Source organism: Phaethon aethereus, assembly GCF_964289735.1.
Source record: "Phaethon aethereus genome assembly, chromosome: 13".
In the NCBI taxonomy this organism is placed as follows: domain Eukaryota; kingdom Metazoa; phylum Chordata; class Aves; order Phaethontiformes; family Phaethontidae; genus Phaethon; species Phaethon aethereus.
Genome location: NC_138589.1, coordinates 12849756 through 12861959, shown reverse-complemented (window position 1 = coordinate 12861959; position 12204 = coordinate 12849756). Strand labels below are relative to the sequence as shown.

Sequence of the window (12204 nt, the reverse complement as noted above, 5' to 3'; positions counted from 1 at the left end):
TATAAATTTGGTTATTCAGAATTTTATCGCTGGACTGGTGTTTGGAGTTTAAGACTCTTTTTTTGTGGTAACAGCACCTAAACAGCTCTCCAAACATAGAGCTTATTCCTAACGCTGAAAGAGACAGTACATCCTTGAGCCTGTAAAAATGTTCCTTTGTTTAGTTCACATGTTTGTGTTCTACATGGTCTCAAAATAGATAACTGACTTCTGTTTCCTGAGGCTTAAGGTCTGTAATTGTTCAAACACTTCAGTACAAAACAAGGGAGAACTACCCAGCTGTATCTTACCTTCTACAGATAAAGAAATAGCCAGTGTCCTTGAATCCATCTGGAACATATATGCTTTGAAGGTTGGCTTGGAGTCTCTCTGAGGATTTTATTTGTAACTCAGCATTTGGTGTGGAAGGTTCATCCGAATCAGTGGTGCAGCCAGGCACAAAGGATGCTCCAAGTTTAAAGACTGCAGACTGGTTTTGGTGGCACAGTAATTTATCTAAAGCACAATGGGGTTCAACATGATAAATACTTTATAGACACATTTGTTTTCCTAGTGATAGTCTGCCTATCCTGAAAACATTAAATGTGTTGTACTTACAGGCACTTCATATCAGAGTTTGGTGTTTTTTCAGGTGGAAAAGAGAGAGCGGTGTGTACCTTACCATCATTACTGTGTTCAAGCTGATTCTGCATTCATTGCCTGTTTAAGTTTCTTTTCTTAAACTTATGTCCTGTAAGTTTTTAAATCTTAAGGCTGCCTCAGATACACTAGAAAGAACAAATTTATAGCACCTCTTCTCTGAGGCATTCAAGGGCCTTACAGTATTTCTTATCAGCCCTGTTTTGTAGGCTCAAAGTTGCCAGTTCTCATTATATTTCTTGTCTTTCTTACTTAACCCATCTGCTGGCAGTTTTGATTAGGCTAGTAGTGGAATAACATGTGGGTTTTTTGATTGCACAGAAAATGTTTAAAGTGGGGCCTGAGGCTTTAGGCACAGGTGGTTCTTTCCACTTGTTGCTATTTAAACCCTTCAGCTCAGCAGCTGGAGATGTGTTTTACAGACTGTATGTATCTTGTGTTAGGTCTCTGTCCTGGAAACATGTGGAGAAGATGCAGGCAGCTCCTTGCTCATTTTGTTCTTAAACTGTCAAAGAAAGCTTAACCTGAGAATTTGAAGTTGAAGAACTTATGAGGGCGTATGTTATGTTTGTATGTGTGATGTGTGGAAGTCAACTGTAAGAACATACACTGAGTGGGAGAGTCTTCAGGTACCTGTGTGTGTCTCCGTGTGTCAGCTAAATCTCCTGGTGACAGGCTTGCCACAGTTACAAAACTGAAACAAAATACAATGTTTTGTACAAATGATGGAAATGAAGGGCCCAGATATTGGTGTGCATCATCTTCTGTAGTCATCTGTACCATTCCAAATGGGGTGGAGTACTTCCTCATGGATTGATGATGATTCCTTTTGCTTTAAATTGAGATCAGTTATGGCCCAGGGAATGCAGCAATAGCTCAAACATGAGTTGAAGCCTACATTTACTCCGAGGTGGCAGTATTTCTAAAACATTCTTTTAATACCTGATGTGACTGACACGCAATTCTCTTCTCTCTCTAGCAATAGTGTGAAGTAGACAACTGGATATATTGCTTAGAGGGACCATGGCCTTGTTGGTCTAACTCAGTGAATTTCCCTGATGAGAACAATGTCCATTTTTTTCTTCTATATTTTAATACAGTGTTGCTTCATTTTTCAAAATGAAACATACTTTGAAGGAAATAGTCCAGTTTTTGTATTTGTATGTGCATTAAACAGCTGCTGAATAGCTTTTGTATTCCATAGTAAAGTAGCTATCTTTATGGTCAAAACATAACCAAACTCTACCTTTGTTTATATGCCAACGTAAGTGGGATTTTCTAGACATAGTGAAGAATTTCCATGAGTTTGTTGCTTATGCAGTCAGCTTATGCTAAATGGTGTTGTCCGGATCATATAGTTTGACATGCATAGGGAATCCCAAAAGACTTGCTAACTGCCAGGTCAAAAATATGTGTCTCTTCTCAGGAGTCCCTACTCATGAGTACTCATGAGTACTCTAATGAGTAAGCATTAATAAAGCATCTAACTCAATACAGTGTATTCCCATTAATATGAAAGTGGACACAGACCATATAAGGGTTAATATTTGAAATGGTAATATTTAGAAAATAATGTTAGGAAAGTGCTGTTACATTAAATGTCAGTAATGTAGCACTATGGATTGTAGCACTGTTTTTCCACCTTTTTTTCTTTGTTCTCAAGAGTTTTTGTTACAGATTGGAGTAAATGACAAGTACCCATTAAAACTCATTTAACCTTCACACTGTGAATACTTCTGCTGTGGCGTGAAGTAATTTTTGCGTCTCTTACAAGCATATTGAAATGCACAGCAAACCTTTTATAAGGTCTACAATACAACAAATATTACTGTTAAAAGCCACCTTCTGAGCCACGACACAAAACAGCATGACCAATGCAAGCAAAATGAATACATTGAGGAAACCATCATGCTGAAGACAACAAAGTATTTCAGACAGAAAAAACTTCTTGTGATTAATCAAGGATCTTTTTCTGTAGCTTACATTTCATTTTCATCGGTATAATAAGCCAGAGTTCAGTGGAGTTTCTCCTGATTTATAACAATGTGAGAGGAACATAGTACCAAATGGGGTCATATTCTCTGCTGATTTTTGCCTTGATCATGACTGCCTGACATATGTGCTGGTTTTAAAATACTTCCTGTTTCATGTAGGAGCTTTTCATACCATTTGTACTTGCTGTGTAGGGGAGAGAAAAATTAATTGCAGTCTAAATTAAATCCCTTTGGAATGCATCTAGATATGACTAAGAGGACTTTTAAAAATATGTTAACTAGCATGCTTCAAAAATAGATTGTGAAAAAAGAACATATTAATACAAGTGTGCAGGTAAAGGTGATCTATACATTGAGCGTGCCTTTACAGGATCACCTCAAGAAAATAACATTATCTTGTCTGTCACTACTCCAGTCTTAGACGATGTCCATAATGTGTTACCTAAGGTGGTCTAAACCCACTTTTTCCTTTGTGGTCCACACACATTCTTCTGCATTGTAAACCCTGTTGACAAGTAAAATATAATGCACCTGATTTTGCTCGTTTTTGACATTAGTAGACCACAAGCAGATACAGAGATAATTTAATAGACCTTTTTGCTGGGAGACTGGGCAAATCCCTTCAGTTTAACTGTCTAGAATGTTTCCAAAAGATGACTGATATGCCCTTTGCTTACTGTTTGAAACACTAGAGTTCACGTGCTGAAACAGTGATCACAAAGTGCCTCATCAGATACCAGAAATCCCAGTCACGAGGTATTGCAGAACAATGGACAAGCTCAAGATGTGGGCCCATGTGAACCGACTGCAAGGTCCTGCACCTGGGTTGGGGCAACCTCTGGTATCAGTACAGGTTGGGGGATGAAGGGATTGAGAGCAGCCCAGCCAAGAAGGACTTATGGGTACTGGTGGATGAAAAGCTGGACATGAGCCAGCAATGTGCACTCGCAGCCCAGGCCAACTCTATGCTGGGCCGCATCAAAAGAAGCAAGGCCAGCAGGTCTAGGGAGGTGATTCTGCCCCTCTACTCCACTCTGGTGAGACCCCATGTGTAGTACTGCATCCAGCTCTGGAGCCCTCACCACAGGAAAGACATGGACCTGTTGGAGAGGGTCCAGAGGAGGCCACCAAAATGATCAGAGGGATGGAACACCTCTCCTATGAGGACAGGCTGAGAGAGTTGGGGTTGTTCATCCTCAAAAGGAGAAGGCTCCGGGGAGAACTTATTGCAGCCTTCCAGTGCTTAAAGGGGGCTTGTAAGAAAGATGGGGGCAGACTTTATAGCAGGGCCTGTTGTGGTAGGACAAGGGGTAATGGTTTTAAACTAAGAGACCAGATTTAACCTAGAAGAAATTTTTCACAATGAGGGTGGTGAAACTCTGGCACAGGTTGCCAAGAGAGGTGGTAGATGCCCCCATCCCTGGAAACATTCAAGGTCAGGTTGAATGGGGCTCTGAGCTAGTTGAAGATGTCCCTGCTCACTGCAGGGGAGTTGGACTAGATGACCTTAAAAGGTCCTTTCCAACTCAAACCATTCTATGGTTCTGTGAATTCCTTCTATTGCAAAACTGAGAATTATCAAGAATTTGGCCCTTATTTACCATTCCATGACATCTTAATGCTCACCTGAAGATAGGTAATTTTCTTTCTATTTCTGATTTATGTCCTGAAGATTTAGGCTTATATTTTCCTCATTTTCTGACAAGCAGAATGATTTTAACATAAAGACTTAAGTCCACTGGCAGCTTAAGACAGTGACCTAATAAGGTTAAACTATCTTAACCTATATGAAGGTCCTGAAATCACCCCTACTTCCATATTAAAATATTGTTGTCTTCTGACTTTATATTTGGCTAAACAATAATATTTGCTGCTTAAAAATATGTTGGGAAGTTTATCTATAGAACTAATGATAGAACAGTCCATGCTTCTATAATAGTCTCCTTTTAGCCTGCTTATCTCTTCCCTGACATTTCTTACTGAGCATCAGTGAGCAGGCAGCTTTGTACTGACATCTGAAAGCAAGTCTACAGCACTGTGCAAAAGGCTATGGAACAAGCAGTCACATGGTTTCTATATTTTCTCTGTTTGCTGTGTTCATAATGCCAAATCACAAATGAAAAGAATGCCCTAATCCCAAAGAATAAGGCATGGTATTTCTCCTTCCCACATGGATGGTTGTGATTATCTTTGGGGAGGGAAGGCATTTTATACTTCTTCTTTTGATACTCAGTTCTAGTCTTCTCTCTGGGAGAACAAATAATTTCTGAACTTTTTAGTATAAACACTATGTAGTTTATATAAATTGGATTATTTTAATGAAATGTTTAACTAAATTTACAAAGATTAGCACATGTGATCTGTAAAACCTTTGGCTTTGAATGTAGGAGACAAAGGAACGTGCTTTTTTAGAAGGGAGCTGGGGAAGTTGATGTTACCTTGCTGTATTTGCTAAGAACTGCAGAGAAGACATCTTCAGCCAACACTGGCATATTGCCTTTTTTTTCATCTTTTACTGCTGTAGTTATGGTAATGGAATTCAATTCTAGATGCTCGCCTTCATCTTTTCCAAATGTTGATTTTTAAAATATATTTTATAATACACATGATGTTACTAGAACTGTAGGAAAATTTTTATCACTTGCTACTAATAAAGGGCATGTGATGTTTAGATTTAAAATCTATTAAAAGTCTAAAATACAGGGGAAAGAAATAAACTGAGGTGTAGAGATAAGCTGCTTCTCTCTCTCCTGCCTGAATTTCTGTCCCTCATATCCCCCACGGAAAAAGGTAAAGGGGAGACAAAAGACAGGCTCCTGTTGAGATCTCCAGGTCCTACTGTTGCTGCTAGTAATTTCTCAGGGATAGAAGTATGGAGTTGACTGCTTGCTCTGCCTACAGGTAACAAGGGGCTGATGGGGTTTTTTGCATACTTTTTAGTTATCTTGGCATGACCACAGTGCAATTTGCTTACATGTTGTCCAGAAAGAAACAATATGAAGAGATCCAATGCTTGGATATTGCTTTATTAGTATTGCCACTGGAGCAGTATTGGGCTTTTTGGATGTTTGAGTCTATCACTTCCTCTCAGCTTGTCACCAGTATACATTAATGTAACCAGATCCATGCGTGTTTTCTGTCTTCAGAGAAGCAGCTCCAAATTTGAAGGTTGCAATACATACTTACGATTGTAGCCAATACCTCAGCTATGATTTTTTTTTTTTATTGGCCTCGCCTCATATTGAAACTCCCTGGGGAGTGACTTTGTTGCTAAGTGTGGCCTGAACGAGTGTCAGGGAAGACGGGTGACTCAGGATGAAGCCTTGTAGAATAGGCTATAAGATGTGATTTTGTCATGAAAAGGGTTCAGGAAATAAAAGGTGTCTATGAAGCTATCACCATGAGATAGGTAAGCCCCCATGGTTTTCTTGCCAAGTTTGCAGCTCGTATTAGCCAGCATGTAGGGGCATTTACTGTATTTGGGAGGATAGAAGGTACAAGATAAGAAGGTATAAGAGTAACCTATGTTCTTTAATTTGCAAATTCTTATTTGGTAGGGTGATGTTAGCTGATAATGTGAGCTTAGTTTTCAATTAATATTTATTTTATCTTCATTTCTTCAGTTAGTATTATTTGCTAATTATTTTCTGTTTGGACATTCACATATCAACAGCTGGTCAAGTAGTCCCTATATGATTAAGGCTACTTAGTTTTCCCATTCAGTGATCTCTAAGCACAGACAAGGCATTGTCTGACATGACAAGCAAGCACATTACAAATATAAAAGAAAAGGGGTGTGTAAATACCCATTTTTAATAGACTGGGGAAAACTGTACACTGGTTGTAATAAGAACTTCTGGTGTATTTTTAGCATTACAATTTTAAGGACTTAGTCTGTATTCAGTAGCTAGCATATTTGCAGAAATAGACGCATCTGGAAGTAATTTTAAAGGGAAGGTAAATTGGCATCAAAATGCAATTTAATTCGTTACTTAAAGAGGTTCTACTAATATTTTCTGAGCAGTTTTCAAACAGTATAAAAAATGTCTATAAATACCGTTTCACATTCATTTAATATCTATTTCCATGCATGAAACTCAACTCTTTAAACACAGTTGGGCACTCCAAACACACTTTTAGCACATGCAAAACATTTTAAAATCTCCTTTGAGAATATGTGCTGTAATTTTATTCTATGTAATTTTACTCTATAGTACAGTTGTATTTGGACCATGTTGTGTGCTTACGAATTCAGAAAGTGCCAGGTGAAGAAAACAATACCAAGACTGAAAATAAGGTTCCAGTGCCGGTTACACAAGCCTGGAAACTGTTTTCTAAGATATTGACATTATCAGTATTGACTTTAAGGGTCCTAGCTGGTGGTGCGAAGCACGGCAGCAATAAAATGGCAGTGTTCTGTTCAAAGTCAATTTAAGTACAGACTAATGAGTTACTGAAGCACCTATTAAATGGCAGATGGTGCTTATGCCTGGGAAGGAGAATGACTATTTGTTATTCTAGCAGAGGGCAGTTACTGAAGTCAAACTGGTTGTTAGGAATTAAAAGGCAAATTTAGTATCAATGAATTATATTTGTTTTCTTTCAGTTGCAGGCTTCATAAGATTGAGCAGGAGCATAATATTTCTGTTAAAAGGACTTCAACTTTGTTTTCTTGAATAATTGTGATGCCTTCTCCAAAATCTCTGCGCTTTATGAAATCCCAAGTTACAGTGAAGTACACAGTACAAGTTGTTTTCAACATGTATTTTAACTGAGTGGCTCCAGTCAACAGTGTTTATAATTACAAATTTAGGATATTGTGTTTGGTTTTCATCATTTATTGTACAAAGTTTATACAGTATCATAATTGTAGATCTGAAGGTAGGCTAGGTGTGTCTCTTAAAGCCATAACTTTCCAGTTTTTAGTAAGCATCTTAAATTAAGTAGTAAAGAATATATTTGGAGACCATCAGAGCCTTATAGGAAGTATCTCTGCATCTCTGATAGCTCTCTTCTGTGAACTAACCTCCCTATTATCCTACCTTTTTGGATGTACAAGGATGAGGAACTCTTACGACATGTAAGAAGAGGGAACACTTTGTTGATTTATGGATGCGTATTGCCCTGTTAAGGACCTCAGCTCATGCAGTAGAATGGTGTATGATCTGTGACTTCTTGGAGTTACCACAGCAACATTTTGAAGTCCAAAATTTTCAGGAGGTTTTTTGAAATTATTCTATGAAATGTTTTTTCTTTAAAATGCTTCTGTGTTTCTGTTGACATTTTTCTTGGAGAAAAAACACTTTCCAAATACTTCTTTTAAGCATTGATATAATTTTTTAAAGTAAATAAAGACCAGGCAAAGCTTTTCTAGTCCATTTTTCACACTAAACTCCTAGTCTCAGTGTACTTCAAAAATGTTATCAATATTAAAGTTTATCTGGATATAAGGCAAAAAGGAGGCTGCTGAAAAGATTTTTTTCTCTTTTCTCTTTTTAGAAAGAGATTTATTAAAATCAATATATTTTTATCTGATACTAGTGGCTTTTTCTTGTATTTCCTGGATACCAGCGATAGGAGCCTGGAAGAGCAGCACCAGATTATGGTAGTGCAGGTGAGCCAGGTTAGTCTGTTTGGTTTATACCTGTTTTACAATGGTGTCATTTCATTGACTTTGGGACTACTAAACAGCAAAAATAAGGGGAGAATAATATCTGTGAAGTCCTGAGTGGGTTTTTATGGTAGCATAAGGAATATAGTGGAAATAAGGCACCATACTTTTCAGGTACCTCTACATATTCTTTTCTGCTAATGAGCTATATTGTTGATAACAACATAAAAACCTGAAAGATACATTAACTTCATAATTCAAACAAAACCAAATACAAATAATAAAAAAAATAAAATTGTCTGCAAATACTAAGATGGCATCTCCCTTTACAGCAATGGAACCAATACCAATCTCACTCAGTGGCATGACTCCATGAAAGTCAGTCCTGTTGTTCTGAAGTTGATCAGTGTGCATTAGAACAGACTTTAGCCCTCCTTTCTTCCTCTTTCTAATAAGAATAATTGCTTGCTTATTTGTAGAGTATCCCTAAGTACATTCCTTTAAGTTCTCTACTTCAGTGAAATACAGCAAAAATGTTTGTGTAGGTTAACAAGTTAAACATACCATTCTATGTTTAACTTTCCCTTTATATGTGACATCAATGGCTGGAAGCCTGGCTATACTTCAAGGAAATGTTTAGACTGTTTCTAGCAGCAGATAGGATAAACTCTAAACTAACATTGAGGATTTAATCTTAAATAGTGCTGAACATTGACAACTTCCACTGAATCCTCTGGAATTCAGAATGTCTTTGTGTCAGATTTCTAATCACGATTACCTGAACTCAACTCCTTAATCTGGAGTTGCTTTTAATGTGAGTTCTGAACCAATCTAACTCTGCATGTGGATTATGGTCTGAGCTACTCATCTGACCTCAGTACTTGGTACAGGAGCCATGTACAGTCAAGTTTCTTGTTCTTTGATAAAATCAAGCTAGAGAGTTGTTACAGTTTAAAGATGGTCAGAATAAAACTTCAACAATGGATACCCCCACACTTGTGAAAAAATTTGCCTTAGGGCAAGTTTATGGTTCATGCTTATCTGAATAGCCACCATCAACCTTGAATCAGATCTAAATAAAATCTTAGAGTAATTAAACAGACAGGCATATTACACAGGCGGCTGCTCAGGTGGCAGGATTACTGCACTTATAAAGGTCATGTGGAAGAAATTAATCTTATCTCCATCCTAGAAATGTGTCTACCAACACATTTGTTTGTAACATCACTGACCATCAGACAACATGGTGAAACAGACAACAGTTGAGCTGATAGACTGATAGGTGTCACACTTCCATGATTTGATCGTTGATGTTTTCCACAGATCACATCTTAGGCAAAAAGCGTAAAGGAAAACTCTGATGTCACAGATATATCTTAGCCTATTTAATGATACAATGTGGTCAGGACTCCTTGATATGCCTAACATTATTTTTTGGTTCTGGTATAGTAGTGTACCAATATAAAACATATTTATCAAAGATAGTGATCCCTATATATGCTTTATATTAAGAGGACCCACAGAGAAGATAGGACATCCCATATAAATTGTAATTAAGCATTACCTCCTTTGATTTACTCAAGAGCTAGAGTTAACAGTTCTGTGCATAGTAACCAGTGAGAGAAAAACATAGGCCTTACTGCTCCTCCTAAGGCAGAGAAACGCAGGTTTAACCAAATCTTGAATGAGCCTTTACATTGTACCTTTTTGTATGATGCCAGTGCCATAAAAATTTAGTCTGTTCAAAACAGTACAGATGATTCACGGTTCAGAAGGAAAAATTTTATGCATGTGTATCTGCTGTATTGTGAATAACCATGGAGAGGGAAAAAGAACATGAATAATTATGGGTGCTCCGATAACTCTTCGTAAGAATGAAGAGAGCTCACAAAGAGTCTTATAAGTCTTTCTGTAGTATCTGGAAGGTCTGAAGAGCAAAGAAGTGGAGACTGCTTTTTTGGTACTGATGTCACTACCTAGACATCAGTATTACAAGAAATGTCACTGACATTTCTTGTAATAAATATTCCTGTATTGGAAACTGTGGTATCTGAATGAGACAAAATGACAAAGCACAAACTCACTCATACAAAATGGGAAGAATGTGTATTGTTCAATATTCTGTCAGTGTGCAGTTGTATGTGCAAGAGATTTATCTGAACCTTTGTAAGTCTTCATCATTAACCTCCTACAGTGTTATCACCTTGTTTTCATACATTTCTACTTCACCAGGTCATTGTCTTTGTCAGTCTACACCCTTTTATATCTAATTATGGAACAAACGCAATAAGCTGACTGCAGATAGATGTATTATAAGGTTACAGGGCTTGGCTCCTCCAGAATCATAGTCAGATTTCTGTTCATGGTGCAAACTCCTGGAGCAGATTCAGTGTGCTTTAGGGATGAAATCAAATCAAACTTTTTATGATCCAGAAAGAGTATCTATGGTACAAAGGACTCTTTTGGCCCACTGTTATTCTTAGTCATATCACAATGTTATGATTGAAATATCCCAGTATGATATACTACTGTGAATCTGTGTCTGTCCACCTGAAATATCTGAATATTTGTATTCAGCTGGCCCTTGCTGAGACCTTAGCTTGTTCACAGAAGCTGAAGTTGAAGCTTGCCCCAGCTGTTTACCTAGTCACACCCAGTGTCATTGGTGTGGATCAGTCAGCACTGCATGGCAGTACTGAGAAGCTGCAGCTTTGCCATTTGCAAATGTGGCTGGAAATGGGGTGAGAAGAGAGCTAGCTAACCTGCACAAATAGGCTTTTTTACAGAGGTTGCTTCAAGATGATGTACAATACACCCAGGCCTCCTTTGCACTTGCATCTTGTTTATGTACATGCAGCAGGCACCTCATTCGAGTCCTGTGGATTCCTCACTGTTTGAGACTCACTTTAAATAAAAATTTTAAAAGGAAGTAAAGAACGGGGCCCTCTATATTTCGCTCTGATCTCACAGCAGTGTAAGTTCAATTAAATAGAATAACTCTTGATTTAGGTCATGATTCACCCACTTCCTTAAGCAGCCGTCCAGTTTTAAGCACATGAATAAGGCAACTACTCATATGAGGATGATGGCTCATTTACTCAAAAGTCAAGCATGCCTTTAAAAACTTAGATTTGGATGGTGCAACGTTGTGAACTGAGATCATAGCCAATAAATTATGTTAACTTAAATATTTCTATGCCCAGTAATAGAATAATATTTTTTTTATTGGAAGGGACATTCCATATTTAGAATGGATAATAGCTGGGATCATAAATTTGTACTTCAAACTAAAAGCTTATTTCCTTATTTTAATGCTAATGGTATAAATGTTTGGAAAGTTAATGCTCTTTTGGTCTCTTGTCAGTGACCAGAGACCTTATCTATTATCTATTACAATATTCTACTATTTCTCTTTACTGTTTGACTTTGTGCTGCATATGCAGTCCTAACATATGTGCCACAGAAAAGTTATTAATAGAAGCAATCTGCTTCTAGCTTCAGACATGGAAAAGGACATGATCAGTAGCCGGACAGTAAATGTTATTTTAGACATCCTGAAATGCAATGAAAGAAATAACATAGCTAGAAAACTTCCTTCCCTGTTTTTAATCTTCCCATTTGCTTAGAAAGAACAAAAAATTTTTTTTCAAAATGCATTGAGTAAGATACAATTAATATGTTAAAATGTTATTAAAATACATATAATTACCTTTATGAAATAATAAACTAATTAGGAATATACAGCACCTAAACAAGAAATAGGGAGGATTCATTCTTATTCCCCTAGTACCAGTAAAGACTTCTTTCAGCCTTATCAGAAGTCAGGTAGCAGAAGAATTTAAAGGAAGCCTGATCATTCCTGATACTCCCCCAGAAAAGCAGATATTATTTTCAAATCTTCTCCATACAGTAGGATTAAAAAGGGACAACTTTTGCAGGTGACCTGTTTTGTAGGTTTCT

At 37.4% G+C, this 12204-nt stretch overlaps 1 protein-coding gene across 1 annotated transcript in view; it reads right to left on the bottom strand.

The window, feature by feature from the left end:
• CDH16 (cadherin 16) overlaps positions 1-12204 on the bottom strand; it is a gene marked incomplete at both ends in the record, with an annotated part of 32665 nt that overhangs the window by 8269 nt on the left and 12192 nt on the right. Inside the window, 3 exon segments of the mRNA XM_082005648.1 lie at positions 291-339; positions 342-382; positions 385-495. Of these exon segments, the coding sequence (XP_081861774.1) occupies positions 291-339; positions 342-382; positions 385-495 (201 nt within the window).